The sequence below is a fragment of the Anopheles arabiensis genome, chromosome 3, assembly GCF_016920715.1.
Source record: "Anopheles arabiensis isolate DONGOLA chromosome 3, AaraD3, whole genome shotgun sequence".
Classification (NCBI taxonomy): Eukaryota; Metazoa; Arthropoda; class Insecta; order Diptera; family Culicidae; genus Anopheles; species Anopheles arabiensis.
In genome coordinates, this window is record NC_053518.1 from 56,809,994 (window position 1) to 56,836,244 (window position 26,251).

The 26,251-nt window shown below is 39.8% G+C and overlaps 1 protein-coding gene across 15 annotated transcripts in view; it reads left to right on the plus strand.

The window, feature by feature from the left end:
• The window catches only part of LOC120904739 (putative uncharacterized protein DDB_G0289263), a 33,550-nt gene that overhangs the window by 5,558 nt on the left and 1,741 nt on the right, over window positions 1–26,251 (plus strand). For 7 of the 15 annotated variants that reach the window (XM_040315006.1, XM_040315012.1, XM_040315007.1 and 4 more), the window contains exons 3-8: window positions 6,393–6,416; window positions 20,466–20,785; window positions 21,241–21,551; window positions 21,624–21,755; window positions 21,968–22,459; window positions 23,257–25,905. In XM_040315006.1, coding sequence (XP_040170940.1) covers window positions 6,393–6,416; window positions 20,466–20,785; window positions 21,241–21,551; window positions 21,624–21,755; window positions 21,968–22,459; window positions 23,257–25,905 — 3,928 coding nt within the window. Of the gene's footprint in view, window positions 1–6,392; window positions 6,417–11,031; window positions 11,170–11,213; window positions 11,283–13,034; window positions 13,654–20,465; window positions 20,786–21,240; window positions 21,552–21,623; window positions 21,756–21,967; window positions 22,460–23,256; window positions 25,906–26,251 lie in introns of those variants that run through there. The other 8 variants (XM_040314999.1, XM_040315004.1, XM_040315001.1 and 5 more) reach the window with 7 other exon arrangements.

The following is a 26,251-nucleotide window of genomic DNA, read 5'->3' on the forward strand; positions in this document are numbered from 1 at the left end:
CTGTTAGGAAACGTGTATAGCCATCTAAAGCACACATGCTGGGGACTGCGCGCAATTTATGCTCATATCGTTAGTGGTACTTCAAATCTAGGTTGGAATGCCATTCGTTAAGCTTAACCGTGTTGATCATGGATCGCGTAAGTTCTCTTACCACCTATGTTCGGATGATATTTCACTAACGGAAGAGCAGCCGGTCCGTGGGCACAACTCTGTACGCTCGTGCAAAATAAACACACCACCATTCAAACAAAGACGCAGAAAGCTGGCTGGAATTCGCATTTAGTGGGTGTCAGCTGTGCTAAAGACTTTAACTGTAAGATCTTGCGCCCATGGCGTTCCCGTACGCCCATACAAACTCGCTGCCGTGCTAAACCCCTCCAACACTAGTAAGGGTTATAGCTGTATGGCGCAGTAAATGCCACGCCGCCTCAGAACTTCCATGGCAAAAGGAAGAAAAAACTGGTATGAAGAAAAATAGCTTGTTTGGGTGTTATATGGGGCTAATTTATGCACACTAAAAAAGTTGACTGGCTGGAACAAAATATTTACCATCGCATATAGCCCCGAACTAGATATACGCGGCAAACATTATCGTAAAATCGTGGAGAAACTTTCAATTCAGTGTCTACCTTACGTAGGAGAAAGTGAATCTTACTCTGACACCTTATGAGGAATTTAAAGATTTTCGAAATTTATTTCATACAATTTGTATGTAAACGAGCCTGAAATTTATATACGAAAAACTAAATCTGTGCCTAAGCTAAGTGTCCATCTGTGCATGAAAGGTAAGAATTTTCGAATCTGATTGAACTAAATTTTTTGGAATTAGATTTCATTCTATTCTATTACGAGCTATAGAAATTATTTACAATGTTCTTTTACATAACTCGTGACCATGCTTTGAACAATGCATATAAATGAATTTAGTTTCGTCCGAAACCTACACAACAGAGCGTCAATCTTCTGAACTCATCTCGAAGAGCTGGCAAAACAGGCAAACGATAGGACAGAGGTCGAACAAATAAGCATCATCGTGGCCAAGGAGAGGTGTGTTTGTTTGCACTTTTCGTAAGATAAGATAATTCATCCGCAACTCGACTACGAACCGGCGCAACCGTTGGTGTTTTGTTAAACGAACTGAAGTATCATTTAGTGAATTAGTTTTTCTAACCCAAACTCACCAATCGACCGTGTCATAACCCGTCTGTTGGCATTGAAAGATGTCTCTAGCTAGAATTAATTACCAATAATTACCACCACAACTGTGACATCATCTGTTTGCACTGTAACTGCTCACAGCAACGACGTAATCGTTGAAGGTGTATGGTGTTGGCAAGGGTCGTTGTCAGTGTGTTGCATTAGAGGTGCTAAATAAATCTAATCTTTTATAATAAAAACTGTTAACTTTTGTTGAAAATCTGTTTTTCGAAAAAAAAAAAAAAGTTCTGGAATATTATATCTGAAATATTTATTTGCAATATTTAGCGTACGCCTTGTCCTAAAAACCTGCGAACACAGCCGCCTTGCCGCAGCGAGTAGCTTGATGTTTGGCTTAACCATCTTTTAACCAACCGCTCGTTTGTGCGTCTAATGAATATTTCAACAGTAATGTTCCTCGAAATTGAGCTCGTCCGTGGTGTATCGCTTCTCGGGAATGCGGTTTTAGCGTGATCTTCAGCGAGGGGTTCCGGTTTGAACGCAAAATGTGGCGGTCAACAATCACGATCATTCATTGACTTCAATCAGAGGAAGGCGAAAACGTTTCATTTCACATCTTTTGCAGCACCTCTCAAACAGTATGCTAATGAATGCGAAGTCAAACAATGCCTGGATGGCGGTGGAAGAATGTGCATCTCTGTTTTTGGTCAGAGGGATCCATTTTTGAGAGCTTGTGTAGCATTTAATGAAGCTCATGATTTGTTCGACTACCACGTCCCCTTGTCCAGTTTTCGCTCTCGTCTTTCTGAGTCCTTGTCTCTATCATCAACCTCCCATCCTTAACACTTCCTTCTTCCTTAGTTTGTAAGACATATTATTGTGAAACCCTAGGCGGCTGACAATATGAAATAAATAATAATAATAATAATAATAATCTCATGTAAAGAGGATCAATACTCTGACACAAAATCAGGGAATATGTTTCTTTTTGCCTTGAAGCAATGAAGCACTTCCATGCCGTTTGAATACATTCGTTAGTAGAAATAATTATGAATCAATCTAAGCAATGGAAGTAAGGAGCTAAGCAATACTAACTTCTTGATAACACTTTGAAATGGGGCAATTTAACGATATTTAGCACCAATGGTTACCAGATGAATGGTAGTGCAATTAATATGGCTGTAGCTGAGGTAGAACAAAAATCGTACATATCGTTTTTAAGATTCTTTGCTCAACTTTTCCACTATATTGCGTAACAGTTGAGAGTCATACTATGGGGCGTATTTAACGAACGTACAGTAAACAAGCCTGAAGCCTCATGAAGTTACTGTATAAAGGGTATGCATGATGTCAGTAGTAATTTGGTGTTGTAGTTAGCGACCGTAGACATTTACCTTGAATTGTAAATACGGAGGAAAACGTGCGACCACAATCCCCGTACACGGATACTACTATCAATGGTTTGCAAATTCAATTAGCTCATGTAACTCTTTAGCCCTTGCTTTGTTTGAAAGCTATTGGATTTTATATTGGAACCAGGGATTTCTACAAAAATAGTGTCTCTTCATTTGCGCGTTCGTTTCATCGCGTATTTTCTCAATATTATTCCACACAAACTTATATGACTATCATACTATTCTCAATCATGGTGTTATTAAACAATGTCCTAGTTGGGATCATTTGACGAGTAAACTTTCTTGAAATTCTGGTTCAATAAATCCATTTGGCCACTTTGTAACATGTAAAACTTATCACAACCCCAAGTACGGTCGCCAATAATTGTCTCTCGCGGCGTTGTTGCTTTGACATTTTAATCGAAATTGGCTTTCTTTTCGCATATATCTTGCCAACAATGGAAAATGTGGCCCGATTGTTTGCCGAAACCAGCCGACTGCAGTGTTGTCAGCATCCCACAAATATAAAACTCCCGCCCTACTACGGCGCACGCAACCGCAAGAGAAACGCACCGATGATCGATGCAACGATATTGAGCCCGAAAGCGTAATAATCGATCCTACGCAATTCCCCGATTATGGCAAGACTGGTTCTGCCATTAATAGCCGCTTCTTGCGGGTGACTGGCACGTACACAAAAGTGACCACATTGCTCGCGAACGTTTACCACCCCAACCGGATAGTGGCTGTACCGGTTTCCTGTGGTTTAAAATGGTCGATGGGGAAGCGTCATTCGTTCAACTAGCCTACATTTTGTGCGTGACACCGAATTTAGGAGTGAGAGCAGTTTTCGATATTTCCGAGCCTCCCTCTCGCACCATCATCGACGGCATTGACCACCATTGAAGAGTTCGGAGAACCGGAAGCAATAGTTTAGTAGATTAATTAAATTATAAGCTTAGAGCGTGTCCGGCACAGTGTTTAGTTCGTGTCACCGGGTATAAAAACATTGTTAGATTATAGTGTAAAGCAATCTGAACTATTTGGATACCTCTATGCAGATGTGATCGCGCAGGTCTGTTATGTACATGGCAATCAACATATGGCGAATGGCAAACTAGGCCAACGCTGGTTCGCATGTGTTTTTTTCTTTTTTCATTTTCAAATCGAATCACGTTTACTAGGTGAGTTGTTGATACAAACAACTTTAAGTTTAGTTCGTTTCAACTGTACTCAAACGATCGAAAGGTGTCGATATATCGAGTTCCATTCGCTAATTGTCCTTCCCGCCAGCAACACCACTGTTTGCGTTGACGAATACATACCCTACGCCAACCGAAACTAATGCTTTTAATTATTACCCTATTGTGAGTCGGTTGATTAAAGACCAAATACAATTGGTGACATGCTTACTTTACATTAATCGTGTGATTAGACGAGTTCGTTTGGCCCGTCAAGCTGTCGGTCGTTCGAACCAACTGCGTGCGACGTCGTCGCAGAGCCCTCAGGGCATTTAGACACTCGCGCACTAAAAGGTGCGGTGTCGGCGTGCTTTTGATCGTGCTGTAACTGTTCAGAGACGCAGTAAATGCCTCGTGACAGCTTGCAACGCTGGGTGGGCCTCTTTGGAGCTTTGGATTATGCTTGCGTTAACGCGCGCGAGCTGTAAGTTTTACGACGAGTAATGTCAAGGTCGGTCTACCGAAACATCGAACTGAATCTGAGACGAATAAATGAATGGTAGACAAGGGTTACATTTTGGTAGATCAAATATACCATTCTTTTAAGTGTTACTATATTTTAAAAAATTATGATTATAAATCCATTTAAATGAAGAGGTCTAAAATGCGAGTAAATAAATTCAAACATGAAGTCTTCGTTTTAAAAATACATTGAAACGCGTATTCCTTTTGATCTCAAGCCTTAAGCGGGTCATTCTGAATGAGCATCAATGTAACAAAAGAAATACATCAACCTACACGTTAGCATAAACAAAAAGACAACAATAAACTTCAAGATACATTTCGTCATCTGGTTTTGTTTATGGGAGCATCGCCGATTTCCGGCCTTTAGCGGTGATTGATGGAGTTTAGAAAAAAGCAAGATTGACTTTTCCTTCCACGATGCTCTCATAGTGCACTTCTCGCAGAAGTGAAAGTTTTTTTTTTCTATTTTTAACTACTAACTGGTTATGTAGCTAAATTTTAGTTTAGTCACATCTCTTGCTACCCAGAGTATTCATTTATTTATTGTGTTTGCGTGTTTGAGCGGTCCCGTGGTACAGTCGTCAACTCGAACGACTCAATAACATGCCCGTCATGGGTTCAAGCCTAGAAAGCCTGTATAGGGCGGCATGTCCGCGTAGGACGTTACGTCAAATAGAAGAAAAAGCGTGTGTGAGCATAATAAGGTTTACAATTTATGTTTAAAATAATAAATATAAGCAAATGGGATTTGATTATTTGAAACGAAGATATAGGTATAATTTGTAATCGTTTTAAATATGTCAATTTTTTTTACAGTCGAGCCGACTCTTTGACCTATTGCATGGACACGAAGGCTCCTACAAGGCTGTACGTGATTCGATTCCCTTCCGGATAGTAGTGTACGCTGCCCGTATACTAAATAAGGTACACGCAAAAACGGGTGCGTGTCATGGGCAGGTTTCATTTACAAAATTATCAAAAGGATGCTTTCAATGTTGGTCACTAACAGTCTTCTCCGACGATAAAAATCTGAACCATGTATGTTTATTTAACTGCGTGCAGTGTCTATGTTCCAACCAACTAGTGTAAGATTATTCCATAAATTTGTCTTGCCCTGTTGGCCTTCGATACACCATTCATGTGATAATGTATGTAGGCGATTAATGAGTGTTATACTGGTTTGCATGCTAGGTCGCAGCCGCCTCAAGGGATGCTGCTGAAACGTGCATCATTTCCGCCCACTCAATCACCGGTACCGGATTGTCAACGCCGGTTTGGAACTTTAAAACTCTGGCCCGAGCCGCGATCCGCCCGGTGATTCGAAACAGTCGGTTAATGAGTCCTAAGATTACGTTTTCGCTGCGCGCGTATGGTTGCGGTCCCATTGCCGGAGTCGATTCTATTTCGGGGTTGCACTCTTGTTCCGTTCGATAAAATCGCGTTTGAAGTGAGGTTGGCGAGATGGGTGCACCTTCACTTTACATTGCCGAAGGTTACACCCGGGAAGAAAAGTGCACCGTCAATGGGACGTAGAAAGTGTCTGCTTGCGCAACGAGCGAACCATAAACAAAAAGTGACATTTTCTATGGAGTTTGACGACGACTGTCACCAGGAACCTGCAGAGTCCGGGCCCGAAATCCAATTAGTTCTTTCTGGGAGCCTACAAAGCGATGCGCTCTGGATGTCAAGCGTTGATTGCAACGGCATAGTTAAAAATAGCGAAAACGTCCGATATCTAGTTTGCCGGCGGGATGAATGTGTGTGAGCATTAGACCGCGGTAACTTGCCGTCATGGAGGCAACTGTTTGATGCTCGCAATTAGTCCAGCCGTGGCATGCGCTGATCGCTAAGGTTGATGTCGAACGAAAGAGTTTCACGGTACCGAAATAGTTGAAGGTAATTTTATGTCTATCTGTGTTCTTGTGTGAAGCAACGCTGAAGAAATCCGGTGTCGCCATTTACCTATTTTAGGGTTTTGTATGAGACAATCATTCTTAAGTGTTCCACCAAAGCTTATTTATTGTAGAAATTTAGTTTCGTCTTCTTAGGTACATTGAAATAAGATGCTTTATGTAAAAAGATGTTCAGTTTTGTACAACATATAATAATTATGTTTATTTTTATATTTTTGCAGATCGTTTTGAGGGCAGCTGGTCAGGTAATGTAATATAAAAACAAAATATTGAATAGCATTAGACGTATAGTAAAGTACAGTCTATTCCCGAGTTACACGGTTCTCGACTTACGCGGATTCGGAGATACGCGGTTTTCTAAATTTTACACATTAAATGTCAAATCAGTACAATTTGCTTCAAGTTCGGTATAAATTGCATTTTTGCTAACAAATTGAAACCGCTAAATGCCAGAAATATTAGAATTTTCTGCACGAATCATATCAAATAAATGATAAAATGTATAAAATTACTAAGTTAAATCAAAATGTCCGATTAAATAATATTATTTTAGTCACAAAATGTGAAATTCGACTTACGCGGATATTCGAGTTACGCGGATTCGTCGGGAACGCAGAAACCGCGTAACTCGGGAACATACTGTACTTACAAAAAACAAGGTATTTTCAATAACAATTTGTCAATTGAAATTGATGTTGGATTCCATTTGACAAATACTGTAGTTATTCTCACGAAGTTTTGATATGCGGTTAGCATTTTATCTCAACCACACACCCAGAAATCATCACGTGACTCATAAACACCACATAAAATCTGTCGAAACGACAACTAGGCCAACCTGATTGGCCACCGGGAATTGCACCCATGCATTTGCGGGTAGAAAACGCACTCGGGACTTATAAATAGCATCAACGATCCCTTTACGATCACTTGTAACTTGAATTAGAATAAAATTGTGTGCCCAAACGGTTTGTTTTTTGCTTAGCAGAACTAGGTCTCATTCTGTTCTGATATTTATAGACAACGTTTGATGCCTTTGCCTCACTGCTGTTCGTGAAGCCCCAACATCCGAACAATTTCATCCATACTGTATAATAATCGTTGCAAAGCTAATGCAAACCCATCAAAATGAACGGTAGGCGGCACGTGAGTTTCTTGCATGGTCAATGATTGTACGTGCGGTGCGTGAGATCCATTTCGTAACGTGGGGCTTCCGGTGAGCGGAGGATCGTGTGAGTCGTCGCTTCCTACATTGTTTCTATTGCATCCTTTCTCTTGCGTTCAGCAAGTACCAGTTAGTATTTGCATAGTCACTGTGGGCACTGTTGCAAATTGGCAAACGATTTTTTTTCTCACCCCCGCAAAACACACGCATCGCGGATGGAAAATTGGAAAGGGCGCAGGAAAATGGAGGAGAAAATGGGGCCTTCAACCTGCGGCCGCGACACCCTTACGCTATCATTATGCGCTGCTACCAACACCCCTATCAATCGTTCACATCGAATCAGATCCGGTCGGACGCGTCTGCAGTTTGCCTGAGGCGATGAGAAAATGTGTTTCGGGCAGCGAACGAAAGCGTCAAGGCTTTAGCAAACTTTCGCTATTTTTCACCGTGCCGTAACCGGTGATCGTTCGCGTGAGGCAAGGTGGTAAGGTTAGGTGTTGTGTTTTGTGAGAAGCATCTTTTTCCACCGGCTGAGAGTCTGTTTGCTTGGCCTAGGGTCTGTAAATACTTGCGAGTGACGTTCTCCGGTGAACTCTTGAACTTGCACAACTCATTAAGCGGATTGTTTATCATCTGGAGCACGGAGCAACGGCGGCAATGTAGCATATTTTGTAACTCATTTCCACTAGGCGATCTTGTTCCAGTGAGTGAGGAAGGATTGTTACTAAACGCCGATAATTGTGTTACATGCACCGTGCATGGGGTCGCAGTGCCGTCTGCCCTTGCGTTAGTTCTCGCTTCCGTTGCAGTTTTTGTATCCAAACTGTATGTATGTATGAGAAGGAAAGACGTCGAAATTCACGATGCTTGGTGGTGGCTTGTTAGGCGCAGCGGGAATGGAGCGTCCGGGGTATTACAGCACCGTTAGCATCCAACGAGCGGCAAATGTGACAAGATGAGAAAACAAACAGTAAAGAATAACCTGCACTGCATCAAACATCCGCGCAGCATGTTGTATGCCGGCTTCAATGCAAATTAATTTGGTACGAACGGAAAAACATATGTTTTGAGAAGCATGATGATTTGTATTCGGTAGTAAGATACGCCCCTACACGCTACGTAAGTAAAACGATTATTTTCTATCATTGTTTAAGAAAGCAATTTCATTTACAAGTGCTGGTTGTTGAAAGATTTTATCACAAGTGTTGTCTGTAACGTTAATAATTTTATAAATTGTTATGAATTCATGTCATTTCATGATTTTTTTTTCATTTTCTATATTGACATTCTTGTTTACTGCTATTACTCCTAGTAGAACGAAACATTTACACGGCACAAAAAATGATGATCATACATTGTATAAAGATAAATTGTTAAGAAATATGATCATATAGTGTATAAAGACAAATTGTAACATAAATAAGCAATACGGCAAAGCCGTTCCTTCCGAATAAAAAAAAATGTAGCATAGTGACTAGAGTTGGTAAAACAAGAGGACACAAAAATACATAATTGGTAGTTACGATTGCAATTGATTTTAAATAAAAAAAAATCTTATTTTGCAACCGGTTTGTTGGCCCTCAACGAACAATCAAAGCATAGAATCGATTCATTGGACCATCTATCTGTCACGAGTGATGCATAACATGAGCCACAAATTGTGCAATGGAGCTTTACCTCCGGACTTACTTCACTTATGCCGCCACCAATTGTATTTCATGTTTGCGGCATGCCATAAGATCGAGTCCGCAAAGATTTGCAATCGTTGAGATATTAATTCCACTTTCCGAACACCGTTCACTGCCACTGCGGGCAAGCCGTTCGTGTGCGATAGTGCAAGTCCATCGGGCCCAAGTATTTTTTTGAACCCAACACATTCTTCATATGACAGAAGAACAATTTTCATCAGCAAACTCTGAAGTGTTTAGAACGTACTTTTTATCATAAGTTGGATTGATTTAAAGAAAATAACCCATGGTGCATAAGGTAACGTCTTCCAATGAGCACCGTCTTTGTAATTTGCCCACAATCAGCTTAAGAAAATACGCCTCCTCCGCAAGAATATTACTGCATTGACAGCGCGTTTCTATTTCTGAATTTGTTGTTATGAATCCCTTCTTAATATTCTAATCCGGCAAAACTGTACGTAAGCCGGGATCGAGTGCAATCTACATCCTATTGTGCTTTGCTAATGCAACATCGTGCATGCCTCTGTGTGGGAGCCTTACGGGAAGTATTTCATTGTGTGAGAAAGGCGCGTTCTAGAATTTCTTGTACTGCCCTTTTTATCCACATGATTTCAGAAACGTAAAGAAATCGAACCATTCCAACGCGGTTGAACGGCAAAATTAAAGGGAGACACAAAAATCAAAACACAACATAAACAAACGGGAGCGCAGCTCACTGAACTGCATCCTCAAAATGCTGAAGTAGCGCGTAGCGCCCGGAGGGTGAAAGAAATGTGAGCATACGCGTTACGAAAATAAAACGACATCTCCAACGGGAACACTGAGCCAAGATTGCCTCAAGAATACGAGCTGTACGAGAATGGTGCAAAGACATTTTCAGTCACAGGTTTTGCTACTTGAGAGGAACGGAGCTTCAAGATTATGTCCGGGATAGTCGGGTCGTTGATTCGTAGCTTTCTCGAAACGAGGTGCAATCTGATTTGTTTAACGTTATTGAATTGTTTGTACAACATCGAACTATGCTCAGTTGACACATGTCTTATATTGTGTAACAAAAGTTAATCTGCTATATTTATGCATCTAAACGCACCCTCGTACAGTGCAGCTATATTAATCGTTTTGCTTTAAAAAAGTTGAACCAATCCATTCTCGTCTTTAGCGATTCTGACGCATCATCGTGATGATGTTTCTTGATATGGAATCGTGCCTACGAACGGGACGGTTTCAGTTGAGAGAACAACACTCCAACTCCAACAACCAGGGGCTGCTCTGTAGATGTGTAATACGAGCGTTTTATTTACATCACTCAACCATAGAGCCATATTCTGTGCAGATGATCGTCTCGTGAACGGTTCCCAATACCATGCCTTGCGCTGGATCGTACTTAAACGTATGTGGACGTCGTTTGCCTGTAATGATCATTAGACATGTTTGCAAAGTGTGGGATCCATCTTGCGAAGAGCCATCATTCGTGTGGGTAGCATGATGTGGATCGTATGGAGAGTGAAAACAGAAATAATGCAACAATTTCAGAAAATAATCTACTGTTACTAAAGCAATTATTAAGTTTTTAATTATTATCAGACAGACATGTATGAAAATTTTAAATAATTTTCGTACTGTTCCCTTATTTACCACAAGTTCGTCAACGAAAATCTGCTCATCTGCTTGTTGGAGGTGCGTCTCTTGTCTTGTGATAATCTTGAAAACCGAACGCACCCAGAGAGCTAGTATTTTGCAGACTGCTCGTGAGATTCCTGCGTAGCAACTGAAAATAATCTCTCCATTTGTTTCGCGTTTGGAGATGGTACCCTTTTATGAAACGCCGCTAGATAGAGTAGGAGAGAATGAGGGGGAAAGAGAGGGAGAAAAAATCAGACGAAGAAAGAGAGAGAGAGATAGAGAGAGAGAGAAGGAGAGAAAGAGCCCTTTTCTCGAGCAGCAAGTCCACGATGCGCAACACGAGCAAGCCAAGAGAGCGAGTGGGATGATTTGGATCACAAACTGACGAATTTAGTAGCATCGCGACTTCTACGGCAGCAAGATCACCACCGATTTTGACAACGACCACAGTGACGGAAGCAACAGCTGTGGCCCATAACATGTATGGCTTTGATGAGCCGGTTTCGGGCACATAGTTTGTATGTTCGTAGTGTTTTGAGTTAAAATGGTGATGAACGATCAATAGACCGATTTCCCCATGCTGACAGTCTTATGTTAGGATGAAGTGTTACTAAGATATAGTTACTTAATTTCTGGTAGGCTAACAATGGAGAATTCCCACTGTATAGTTTGTCTAGAGCAGGAACCAGCTCGATCCGTGGTGGAAAATAGGTGCATTAAGATAATGCTGCAAATTTCCCAAGTGGTTTGAATGTCGTTTACATTCAGCGATATGTGTAACGAGTGACTAGGTGCAATTGATGGAAAGTGCCAATGTGTTTGCAAATGCGAGGCATGTTAATTGAAGGCTTGATGAATGGTGTAAGCCCTGGTCGCTGTGGTTTAACGGTGGTTGCGGAAGGAATCAAATTTCTCCGCGTCCAGTTATTTAACTTTGGGTAAAAGTGTGTTCAGCTTCCAACACGGTGAGAACGGTACGGTGTAACGTGGCATTTACATAGGAGCAGCATCCGGGAGATTAAATTTCCCTGCAGCCGGTCGCTCATCAAAGAGCTAGCTTAACTTGTGCAACAATGTTCCCCGCACATAATGATCCCCGTGTGAGAGTGTTTTAGTGATTGATTGTGAATATATGAGGAAGCGTACGTTTGTGGAGATGCTCAATGCTAACCACAGCAAAGGTTCATGACATTCCGGTGATGAATGATCGTTAGCTTAAGTTCATTCTCATGCACATTTGATTGCTGTGCGTTTTTCAACCGGCAGAGGATATTGTTTCTCATTCGTCAAACCGAAAATGGGCTCCTAACTGACCGGTCGTGACAGGTCGCGAGCAAAGAAATACCTCAGCAATCCACTACGGGTTATTTTACTGCGCGTTCAAGGCTTAACATGGAAGACCATCGCGTAACAAGCGCAAGGTGTTGATTAACCACGATTAGCGCCGCAATGAAAAGAGTACATCGTTTTGTAATTCTTTAGTTTGAAGTACTTAAAAATTCAAAAAAAGCCAAAAAAAAGCACTACTAAAATAAGATTAGTTTGCAACACAAACAAATTGATTTTGTTCTATAGCTTCATCCAACCAATAAAGCAAATCTTTTATCTTAAGCTGTTTCGTTTCATGCTTCAGTAAACACAATAATCTATATGCTTTCTAACATCTTTTATACGGCTAATGGAAACACGAAAGGAAACGAAAATATCTATTAGGCACCACCGCAAAAACCCATAAGGAAATTGATCGAAAATGCGCTATGCCATTTAGGTTGGGCCCGCCTTTGTAGGTCCGATGGGTGACGGCACTGGCCACTGGGTTACAATGGAGGGAGGGAATTTCTATCCGCTTCCGAAACCAAAAAACCCACCAACAAAAAATGAAGGGTAAAATGATCAGAAAGTAAAGGGAAACTATCGGTTTCGTTGAACTTAAGTGAAGGTAGGGCGAAGAAATTGTGAAAATACGGTAGAAAAACGGCAGCACAATAGGGAACCAATGATGGTAATAGAAACAACACTTAATTATCAACTTACTCTGGTGACAGGTGCCTGGACTGCAAGGGATTGTTTGTCGAGTTCTTAACACGAAATTTGCGTTGTCCCGTAAGAGCTTTGTTGTAGACGAAAAGATAAGTGAAGTGCAACACAGAATGATACTGATTCCTTCCCAAGATCGGCGTAAAGTGATGAAAGTATAAAATTAAGTTAATAGACAACATGACTTGTGTGATTTTCGAAGATTGGCCTGTTCAAAGGAAAGGAAACTTCAAGAAAGTGAAATTTTGACCTTTACGCGGATGTGATACGCGATAAGTGAAGGGTGATATTCTATAACAGAAATGTGTTCGTTGAAGGTTTTACTGATTTTTTGTTTGTTTTGTTTAAAGCCATCATTTACATAAGCAGTGCGCGTTATAATATTTAGGCGACTGTGAATCATCTTGTTATTGTGCAACTGTGCGAAGTGTATTGCAAGTTTCTCCACATTATAGTAAATTGTTGCAAATATGTGGAACAAATTGTTTAAGAGCAAGTCAAAATCATCAAAGAACCTGTCCAATCGTTCATGTTCCTCTGGATTGGAAACCTCGTCACCAAAACCTGGCCCATCGAAATCTACATCCAATGGGCTAAATCTGGTATCCCAGTACGAACAGTATGGCAGCAGCTTTGAAGACATGCCAGAACCCGTACGCATGCGAATGCGCCCTGATACACACGATTCAAATGTTCTGGATTTAGCCAGTGCAACGAATCATCGAGATTCTATCGGCGTTGAAATGTGCGGCATACCGATGCGTCGGTCGAAGCTGTCTAGTGCATTTAAAAGCCTAAGTCTGAAGCGAAATGCTTCGAAAAGTCGTCTCAAATTAGTCACCAGCCCCGAGGAGATTTCATCAGTGCCCGGTTCTGATGGTTGCCCCGAAGGACCACCGAAGAAGGATCTTAACGACTACGAAATCCTAAGTGCCAGTAAACGGGCATCGCTGAGACCGTGCAAGTCAGGTATGTTTCGCGGGTAACACGAACGTGTCGATACGAATACTGCAAATGGTCATAAAAGTGCCCAAAGCAGAGATTGCAAATTAAAGCGTAGATAAAAAAAAATATAACAGCTGGGATTGGAAACCGCACAGTAGTTGCAGGGAAGTGCCTATCCATTATGTTTAGAGAAAGCTCTCGCCATCGATTTTAAAATACATCAATCACTCGATAACCGACAGCGGGTTAATTAGATTGGTTTGTAACTAGAAACTAATAATAATATGTATATAAAACACTGGAAACTCAAATTGTGTGGCCACTATGAGAATCTTTTACTCAACTCTTTTTATAGCTTCCACACGTAATGGAAGAAATCAGTAATATTGCGAAAATGACATCAGAGATAACTCTTATCAGCCGGCGAAAACAACCCCTGATTCATTGGACTATCTTGGAGTGAAAAAAAAGCAATAAGGCATAATTAATTTCACAAAATAGTCCACAGTTCAAGACTGATGTTGATACCAACACATAAACCTTGAAACCTTGAATGACACTAACGTAGATTTGCTCAGTGAGCTTTTCCGTTCCCTTCCATCGGTTAATTGCAAAGTAAAACCTACTCGTTAAAAAAACGGTCAATAAAAAAACCTCTAGTAAACACATGAACTCAATCGAGAGAGACTACAATCCATCCCTTTCATAGGCAATTTCGTGCATACTTTTATCTTACCGACGTACTGTCACTGGCGTCAGTATTTACGTTGCGGACGGACGCGTGTTGCACATGGCTTGTATATGCCAGAGTTGTTTTTTTCTCACTTATTATCGCCTTATGAATGGTTGAACTGCAAATGTATTCGTTGAAGTTGCCAGGACGGGTGTGATCGAAGGAAATGGGTCAGAACAAATGTATACGATGATAAATCAATCCCGTGTACATGCGCGTTTAAATGCGAGGTACCACAAAAACGTCAGTTTTGTGGCACCCTGCAGCTTTGTAAAGGGGAACATGATGAAAGTAAATATGACTAAAATAAATTTAACATGATCCGATTAAAGCTCACTTCGTTGAACGGAGGAGTGCGTTGAGCATGGATCGTAGTGTCTAGGGATGAAAAATAATAACAACAATCTGGGAATCAAACACAGGAAAATGGTAAACACTAATGAATAAACCATATGGCACATTTACGTTGGAGATTTAGCCTTTTTTAAGGTTTTAAGTCGAATATCGTAAAAGCAGCCCAATCTCTTATCACACTAAAATCTAGCAAATTAAATAAGGAAACAACTATGAAAACACTATGTCTTGCCACATACAGTTGATTTTGTGAAGGTCGTCACGAAAACAGAGGAATGAAAAAAAAAACAAATTCCAATACAATCGTTTGGATACTTAACCATAGAATGCAGGTAAAGAACATCATTTGGAAGGAAAGATAAACAAGCCCAAACTGGTTTCGTTCAAGATTTAGTAACAGGTGTACATTATGCAGATTTGGAAACAAAATTCGTTTAAGCGCTGGTTTCTAGCCGGTTCTTCATATCCAATATTCACCAATTTCATACCACAACATGAATATCTTAAATGATCGTTTCATTTAAGCTGAGATTAACCGGTTTGCTTTTTTTAACGTATAATGAATTGCGAGATGAGGATGATTATTGTTATTTGGTTATTGGAATTGGTAAACCTTAAGCTGCATAATTATTTGATATCTTCAGTATGCAGAAAGAAAACAAAACGGCTCTTCAAAACAGGTTTTTTTAGATGGTTTTTCTGACTTGAATTAATTGCCTTGTTTGGCAATTTAAAGAAACATTGGCATCGTTGGATTTGCAACAATAAACCGATTTATGTAAATGACCTAAAACCTGAATTCCAGAGACCTGAAAAATTCATATAAAGCATTGGCAGAAAAGTCAAATTTGTTCTTATTGACAAAGACTGTATGATACGGCTTAAACAATTCTAATTGAATTGGTAGATTGGATATACCAGAGGGGCTCGTAAACCTGCCCACAGTCTAAATGCGGCCCGCGAGCTGATATCTTCAGGCCCGCTGTAACATTTTGCCACATTATATTTTAGTTTGATCTCATATGGTTTGACAAATGGTGACACGCTACCCTATAGGACAAAATGCTTATTGTTAGGTGAAGAATCATTAGAGAAGCGGCGTGAAAAGGCTAAAACAATCTTTATGGCCAAACTGATAAAAGGAGAAATTGACGCACCTCGCTTATTAAGCAAAGTGAACATACACGTTCCTCGCTCTAGTCCTCGTTCATCGTCCCTTTTGTATGTAGATAGGCATAACACTAATTATGCGGCAAATGAACCGATATCAGCAATGGCACGCAGTTTCAATTCATTCTATGCAGGAGTTGATTTTCACACATCTATGTCCACTATTAGTGAAGGTCTGCGCTACATTAATCTATAATAACTTACGATATCTTGTGGGGCCATCATTGGCGGACAAGAATTATAAAAAAAATAAATAATTTAATACAAAAAAACTATCTTCACTATGCAACAACTTCAGCAGCTGTTTACTTTTATTAACATTTTACAATAGCTTTTCAATTAACTTAAGTAAGAAGTTTGATATTTTTTTGTAGATTTGTATTTTTATATCGTAATATATCAAGAAAAGCGAGCATATTTTATAAATTTGTCATACTGTCTTTGTAATTCTTTTGAATTATTGAAAAATGTCAAAAATTGTATCTATTTGTAAGAAATAATAAAAAAATCATTTCTGTTCTAAGCAAAATACATATTTATTGCTATTAAAAAAAACATTTGGACCTTTACTTTGGCTTTGACGTGTGGACGGCTAGGATAGAAAGCATACAAAAAAGATTCTCCAGAATAGCAATACACCGATTACAATGAGCTTCATCACAACATTTAGATTACCTGTCACTGTGCATGTTTCTTGGTCTGCAAACCTTAGAATATAGACGTCGGGCATTACAAGCTACTTTTGTCGCGAAGTTAATCAGAGGAGACATAGACTCTCCCTACCTGCTAGAAAAGTTAAATCTTTATGCTCCTGAACGACCTCTCAGGGTACGTGAGCTGTTAAGACCTACGTTCTCAAGATCTGCACATTTTTACAATGCGCCTATTAACCAAATGATACATAGCTTCAACAAATACCAAAGATTCTTCGACTTCAATATTTGTATAGCTCAGTTTAAAACAAATTTTCTCTCGTTTCCTTATTGATAGCGCTGCAGCTAAGGTTGTAGATAAATTAAGGATTTATTATATAAGTAAGTGTCCCAGCAAATCTATTCAAGATACTAATTGACAAATAAATAAATAAATAAATAAATAAATAAATAACAAGAATGATTGTTGAAATTTTGTTTGTGATACTTAATTTTTAACAATTAATAACTGTTTGCTTGCTTCATTACCAAACATTACAATACGAACGTTTGTATAACAAGTTTGATTGAATTCCTGTATCTCATGTTATGAATCGTAGTTCATTACAATTTACAGAATAAACCGGTTGGCTTGATTAATGCCAAATCTTTCAGAGTTGCTGTAACCAAATTGTGCTCTTAATCAGCTGGCACATAATGGAAACTGCAAAACATACACGAAACTCCTGTATCGACGATTCACGTAGATGCCCTTATTTGATGTACGAGTATGTACACAATTTCGGTGGCTCGGCACAGTAGAAAGATATCTCTCTTACTCTTTGGTGAAGCAGCTTTTTATATGAAAATGTTGAACCAAAGATGGTTGGTGGTGGTTGCTCGAGCACCCTTCCATGCATCAATGGAAAAAGATAACAAATATCGATCTCGTGACGATAAGACGAGAACGTTGGACACGTTTTGGGACAGAAACCTGTTGCGAGTTGCATTATGGTAAACTAGTTTTTGGTAGTAGTGAGTTGTCGATTTCAGTTGCGAGTGTTCGGTTGACATGGAAGGAGCGAGGAATTGAAAATTCGATTGAGTGTGCTCTATAAGTGAGAGACAAATATTTTCTGTGATGTGTTTTTCTGTAAAAACATCCTCTTTGAAATCAACCTTATTGTGGACTCTAACTTTAAAATGCGGTTTGTAATGTTTTGAAACTCATTTGTTACATAAAAAACAGCATTTTAAAACCAAATGAATGACAAGTGTATGAAAACGACCTGACGCTCTGTGTCAGTTTAACGTGTGTCGTGTGTTGCTGCTTTTGCTCTTAATGAAAGATCTTTGTTAGAACAGTTATGTATGGCTGTTAACCAAACAATTTTGTGAGACCAGTGAGCAATGAGTTCGATAAATGTAGTTAAGGATAAAGATGTCAGACGACCTATCCATGACACATAAATACTAGCAGGCAAGTGGAGTTTTACATATACTACCTCACTCGTGGTGAAGTGGTAAGTGTTCTAGTAATTGAAAGTTTTAATTACATTGGACAGTTTGGAGCGGGTTTTGCTCGTGGTGGTGAGTTTTAACGTAAAGTGTGAAGAGTAACGCCAACAGAACATCCGTGAAGTCACATCAACGCAACCCCATAAACAGGAAAATAAAGTTGTGTGCAATATTTGTTAGAGTCATTTGATCTTTGCCCTAGCGAAACAGGGAATAGTGGCGAAGTGTAATTAACACCATTTGAAGCATTAACAAACTGATCGTGTATCTTATGGTGATCAAAACACAAAAGTGCACACTTAACAATCGATGTGGGTTATGGAGCTAAAAGTGTTTCGAAAAGAATCAATATCTTCATTAATCATTGGACCAGAGGCTATGGACCTAAATGCGAAATATTTGTGCATACAAAAGTACAGTCGCCAACTACGACTTAATAACATGCTTATCACAAGTTAAAATCTGGTATGAATTCAAGCCTTATCATACACAAAAATGGCCATTCTAATACAACTGATTATATCAAAAGTTCTAGATAACCCTGTTCATTAGTGTCCCAATGATAGGAATACATTCCCGATAAAAGATATTGAGATATCAACCGAAATGAGTACAGGATTCTCCAAATTAAATTGCCTTTACTTATACAAGATAGTATGTTATCGATAATGAACCACTTACTTGGGATTATTGTGCCAAATATATACACAAATAAACATTGAAAGAGTAAACTATAATGTTGACTTAATTTCAACATTACTACATTGAACGACTTTGAAAGTGGAAAAATAAGGCCTTTTATATACCGTTGGAACGAGTTTCACACTTTGAACAGTAAACAAAAACATGCTGCAAGTGACTTTCTTGGAATACTAATCAAACGCCACTCTGAACATGTGATCCAGTGGTTTAAATTCGTTAGCACGTGTCTGGAAAATGAGTTGGTATGTGGAGCGTAACACTATGTTCGTTGTTATTGCAGTCAGGAATTAGATCAGGTGGAATGGGTTGCCAAATGAACATTTCTATTCTGATAGTATGATAGAATAAAATGATTTTGAGATTTTTTCGTTAAGTTTCTTGTTTGACATACGTAGTATATGCTAGAGAAGTTATTGTTATATAATGTCTAATATTTAAACGCTTTTCTTCTATCCTTATCAGATGGGAATTAAATATTGATCATAAAAAGCAAACAATGTTATTTTAGTTATATTAATGTTATAATTAATAGTATTCGTTTATCTATCCCTGACGAAAACATGGGTTTAAACGATCTAAAAAATAATTATTTTTTTATAATACAGCGTGCTATTAGAGCATAGCTATTTTGACACACATTTCCTTTTTCACCATTTTATAGGTAAATTACTAAAATAAATTTAACTTATATGAAAGTTTCATTACAATGACTGTAGCGATTTTTTATATAACATATATGCACACCGATTTGTGGTTGGCCTTATTAACAGGAATGATTACAACAGGTAACGGTTGTGTAATAAATTCGATAATACTAGAGCCCTGGGATGCAATAAATAGTGAAGAGTTGCATTAAATAGAGCAGCACGATTATCGAAATAAATGTTTTCTTATCAATGGTTTATCGTTGACATATATAAAAGGTTAATCTGGCGATTTCCCAGCCGAAATGCTGATAACTGATTGAAGTAATTAGCTTATACTCATTTTGAAGTTGAAATGCTGATTAAATTATGTCATCACTTTTAGATTATGTATTAGTCTCAATTGAAAGTGCTTTAGGATAAAAAAGTGATGAAAAAATAATTAATCATGATCACCCACTGCAACAAGTAACAAGTAAAACCATCATTCCAACCAGTGAATGGTTAAAGTAATTAATCCTCAACAACAAAATGAAGCTGAGGTAGTTTGATCTCTAAATCGAAATGGCTACGAACAACCGGTCCCGTGCTCGACATCTACATTTGTCTGGTCTCCCACAGGCGAGTAGCAAAATCCACAGGCATTCGATTGCGATAGCTTGTCTTTGATTGAAGCTATACGATATCAAATAGCCTTCGTCTTTGTGTTCACTTACTGTAACAGATGGACAGGCAGGCAGCGACCGAGACCACGATGTCCCGACATGGTTGACTGATGTTTTAATCATTTGCGCCAGGGTTGGTTGGCATGATTAATAATTCTAGCAACAGCACCGAATATAGATCTCAGCGATTGGAATGGAAATAGCAACATACACAGAGAGAAAAAATAATGCTATTAAAAATGCACTACAACAGATTTCTCAGATATGATAATCGAGCTATAGAAAGATGCAGTAGCTACATTATTTTTTCATTTTAATGTTTGTATGTTGGATAAGAAAGGTTTTATTCACTCATTTCTACAACCTTTTTCTATTTGAGTAAAACAATTCCCGTCTGCTACTGTTACATTTTTTCCAGATAATAATCTCAACGAAAAACAACTATACACGGAAGCCGAAAAGGAAGAGCCTGTCTACATTGAAGAATGCAAGTCATACGAAACATTTGACCCGTCGTACGAACCACCACCGAACCTTGAACTGCAGCCATGTCCCATCTGTTTGAGAAAGTTTGCACCGGCGTCGTTATCCAAACATACCGGTATTTGTGAGCGAGTTCAAACGAAAAAACGAAAACCGTTCGATTCCTCTCGCCAGCGACGGGAAGGGACCGAGCTTGCGTCTTATCTGCCGAAGAATTTTGGACTCCCTCAAAAGACGGTAAGCTCCTCAAATGAGGTGAGTTTAAAAAAATTGTTTTTCCTGCTTTTTCCGCGACGTTGAAAAATGTTGTTATACTTGTATACGTACAATATATAAATGTATAAGTGCCAAAGAGAAACATGAATCCCGGTTAAGTATGCCAATATATGCATGTTGTCATTTCTGTGTTGCAATATTGCACATTATTGATTGCAGCATTGGCATATAAACATTAATTTTGTTTTCTTTTACATGTGTTGGAATATTTAAAGCTAACATTATTTTTACTATTACTTGTTCCTACCATACTCTTTGTGACTTATGACTGCAACTAACTGTTAGCTATTTTAGTATGCCACGTGTTTTGCTTTATTTGAATGTTTTAAAAATCATGAAACAGTTTTTAATGCTATCCCTGACTGCAATCATTTGTGTCGCATAACCGTCGTGCTACATTTTAATAATGTAATAATTCAAACTACTCATTTCAGGCCATACCCGTCAGGAAGCTAAGCCTCAGCAAAACACCTACTTTTGAGCGCAAAGAGTTCAGCCCCACAACGATGTCTACATCAATGCCTAGCGCGAGTACACCAAAGCCGGCTTTAAAGCGTAGCATGTCACAGCAGAACGAACCATGTCCATACTGCGAGCGATGCTTTGGCATGAAAGCATACGATCGACATGTCGAATGGTGCCGTGAGAAGGCAATACTCAATCGAAACGTTAACAACAACCAAAGCATTTCGGCAGCAAAGGAAAGACTTCAAGCAAGAATTCAATATAAAGCCCCGCAAATACGGTAAGTGCGCCAAAAAGTGACAAGATCAAGCGGAAGTAAATACGTTTTAATCCCCAATAATTTCGACTGTAGATCAAAACGTGCCTTAAACCGGGAAAAATATTCAGGAAGCTTGAGTTGCAGTGGTTCAACAAACAGCCTTGCCGAGTTAGATCTACACATGCCACGCCACAATTCGATGAGTTCATCCGTCTCGAGCGATAAGTAAGTCTGGAAGTGAAAACATATGTACCAGGAGTACAAACGTTCATTTTTGACATTATAATGTTTTAGCGGTTTGCGCAATACTAATTACATGGAATTTAAAAAAAACTAATTTTAATTTTTCATCGCTTTTCTATTGATCTATCTCTTTATTTTCGCCGCATGTTTTTCCCCTTCCACCCGTTATACGATACCTTACATCCCATTCCCAGTAGAAAGTTCCATCTATCACCACATTCATTGCAGCATAGCTCCTTGGGCATCGGTGTGAGCATCACCAAGAACCCTAAGAACACTAAACGAGAAGACGCCGACAAGGCTACGAAAAGAACCAAGACATTTACTCTTAGTAGTGAACGACTACTGCCTAACGATACTACGAACAATAACACCAGCATCCACAATAAAAACAATACTTATTGTAATCACAGCAACAACAACATCAACAACAACAACAAGAACAACAACATCAGTAACAACAATAACAATAACCTTAACAACCGAAATGAACCCGGTTGCCGTACTCAACTAAAAAACCTACTCAACCGTTCCGCGCAAGAGAACAACGGGCTGGCAAACAAACAGCATACATTTCGGACAGCTGAGCGAAAAGTTGAGAAGTTCGAAATCATTGGTCACAACCATAGCGAGCGAATTGCCCATCGGCCGATCATCACGCAAACCGTACGGTGTACGAGCAACAGGTTCGTTGGCCGTTTATCCGTTTCATTGGCCAGGGTTAATAATCGATTGTGATTAGATCTAGTGGCTATCCAATCCTTACACGAGCCTTCATTGTAACTTGTACAAGAAGTAGTAACGGTATCAAAGGTTGTGTTTGCGCTATTAAAATTCAATTTTGGTTGATTGTACACTCACTTGTGAAAATTAGGCTAGAATATTTACTTCACGGGAGAAAGATTAAATTTTTTTTTTTTTATTGCACTTAGTATATACTGACGCACTGTTTTATAGTTCTGGGTCCTAGGTTGCGATGTTCAATGGTAAACAGAAGAATATCTTCCTCAAACAGGAATCGGTAATTTTTACTCTTTAGTTATTTTTGTGTATCGATTATTTTTTCTGTTGTTTTAAACTAAAATGAATGTTGTTTGGTTTTATTTTATAAACATGCATTTACAATTTTACATTCCGTATGTTGTATTTGCTATTTTGCATTCACTGACACGCTGTTTTGAGTACTAGCAGGACATTATTTGCAAAATGTTTTATTGTTTCTTATCATCATCTGCACTCAAAATGCTATGCACCCAAATTACTAAATGCATTAAACAAGACATTTACGACAGACCTTACCAGCTGACAAACTATTCATCCCATTTGTCCCATTTCATCGCTAACAAAATTGTAAACATTAACAAATCCAAAGATAATGAACTGTATATCGTGCATAATCTGGTTTGGCACTCAATTGGATCAAATTCGAACTACGATTGTTGTTTATTCTTTTTCTCCCCCATACCACCCGTTTCACTACCAGTGGATACAGCCCTGACCGTTACGATCCATTCCTGTCTGCCAGACGACAGCTCGAGGAATTATTTTCCCCTGCCACTTCTTTGATCCATACCAGTTCTCCAAGCAGTACTACCAGCACGTCACGTCTCAATCAAATGAGCCCGAACGGTGGTACTGCAAACGACAAATCTGCGAGTGGTAACGCAACGAAACATACGCCCCACAACTCGAACTTCCGGCGTGCGTACTCCCTACGAATGCCGCGCAAAGTATCTCGCCCAATGTATGTGGAGAAAGCTAAATCAAACATACAGAAGGGCATAACCGATGACGGCCCGGTGTCACCGAATTTTCTGAAATCCTCCGAGTATGACGAACTGCCGATCAAATCGACGTTTAACGCACTGCAGATGGCGGAGCCGAAACCGAAACTGCGTGATTCCAGCACAGTTCGAAAAAATCTCAAGCTGGAGATTAAGGATCCGAACAATCCGGCTGGCGGGGAGATACCGCTGTCGAAAACAGACTCATTAGCCGTGTTTCTGAAGTACGAAAACGAGCTAGCATTAAGTGAAAAGGACATGAAGGATAAAAGTAATAGTCTCAGTAAGCGGACATCATCACTCAGTGCCGAGGTAAATCAGCAAAAGAAACAGGAGGTTTTGAGCGTAGGTCCTAGTCCAGTGAAAGCTAACGAAACAATTACAGTCGACGAAGAGCAGCAAAAACACAAGAAAAATGTCCAAGCGATCGAGGATGAAACAGCGAAAAAGCAAACACAAAAGCTAGTTCCAATAAAACTGGAACCGATCAACATTACCTACAACAGTAACAATGCAAGTGAAGCCACTGATATTAAGCCAGTGGTCATATCACTAGATGCAATTATTGGAAAGCCTAGTATTAAAAAACAGAAAGAACCACAGGTGGACAGTGACAATCGTGCTGATAACAGCTATATCGATCCAAAGCTTATAAACAAATGTGATAATTTACCGATAAATCTTGTCATGCCTTCTACAAAAGATGCTGATGGTAGTTGCAGCAGTAGGAATAGCAACACCATTGGCAACATTTGTTCGGATGGAAACCAGCTCGCTTTAAAAACTATCGAGCCGAAAGTGGAACGATCTGCTGTAATATCGCCACCTCCCAGGGCCTCGCTCAGTGTGGCTCCAAAACCACCAGAACGAACGCGAAACGAAACTTGTTTCGATTATCGAAAAAGCAACAACGAACCTAGCAGCAGCGAACCTAGCACAAGCAATAACAGTAGTCCCACAACGAGTCATTCCTCCAGCCCAGTGGATCATAGGATAAGCAAGAATAGTACAAACTGTGACAAACGGCCGCAGCTCAGTCGACAAGATCGAGAAGATTCGGGATACCGCACAGGACAAGAGTCTGGGCAGTCGGATGTGCATGAGCAACCCAAGAAGCCTTCCCCATCGCCGTCAGCATCCAAGAACAATGAGGATAACGTGCCCAAAAATCCCGCGTTCAAACCGACGTACAATCTAAACCGGTTGAGATCCCCATCGTCAGCTTTGAATAATTTTAGCAACACACTACCATCGTCAAACAGCACAGCGCCGTCCACCCCTGTTAACCGTGACCGTCCAACGATATCTTCGGCACTCGAGCATTTCGATGTTGACGAATTCATGCAATCGCTGGAAGATTTGCATCGACAATCACCAATCAGTGCGAGGGAGTACAAACATTCGTTGTTTGTCCATTCCAACAGCTCCGTCACCAGTCGAAGTGTAGCCTCCAGTCAATCCGATCATACTAATAATAACAAGCGAAGCAACAGTCTCGACAGTGGACATGGTAATTCGGTCGCCAACTCGATCCGCTACGTACGCAAACACGAAAGTAGTGGCGTGCCAAGAATGGATGTGTGTGTGCGGAATGGTAGTGGCACAGCCAGTAATAATAACAGTAGCAATAGTAGTAGTAGCTTTAGTAGTCCTAGCCATTACAGTAATAGTAACAACAGTAACTCTTACTACAACAGCAGTTCGACTAATAACAACAATTCACATAATCACAGCACCAGTGCTAGCAATGCCAATGATGCTGCAAAGTGCGCTGAAGTTGTTCATCCGCTGGGCCAGCAAATGAATTACGCTCGAAACTCTCCAGCCATCGCCCATCGGCGGAGAAGCGAGGATGCAGCGGGCATATCGCTTCCTGCTGTACCGCTATTGCCTAGTAGTAACACCGGTGGAAGCGGTGCCTTATCCAGCTTGCAGAACTTACCAAACATTCATAAAGCAACAGCGGCGGATACATTGCTTAATGGAAATAATAAGACTATGCAACAACCCGGAACGCTTCCTTACTACTCATCGCCGAGTCCAGTCAACGGTAGGAAGAACAGCTACAGTAACAAATCATATCACGCTAATAATACCGGTACGTCCGCATCGACTCCGGCATCATCTCACCTAACCGGAAACGTACACGAACCGCGCTATCCAGCGGAATCGTTCGATCATCTTGAGCGCGATCTGCTGAAAAGCGTGCAAGAACTAAATCGCATGTGCGGCTCCTCGTCCTCGGTATGTTCGATCGATTCCGAGGAGTTGTACAGCGTGGAAGACTACCCGCTTAACAAACGATCGTCTGAACGATCGCAAGTCAGTGCTGATTCAGCCTATCGCAGGTAGGTGTTCCTATTAATATGTGAATATTAACAGCATTTTTATAGTAATCCAAAATTATAACCTTAACAGCATTTTATGCTAGTACAAGTTGCATAAGCTGTACCTTAACGTCGATTATTAACTTAAGTTATGAGTTGACGATGTTAGTATCAACTGTGACGCTGGAAATGAAACGATACTCAGAAACTATTGAAATATCTGGCAATACAACATTTTCTCTTTATCATTGCAAACCAAATACTTAATCAAAATATAAAACATTGATTTTTTTTCTATTACGAAATTAAACAATTCCCATCTACCTAAAGTCAATGCAAAACTTAATAAAAAACGAAACATTTTGAA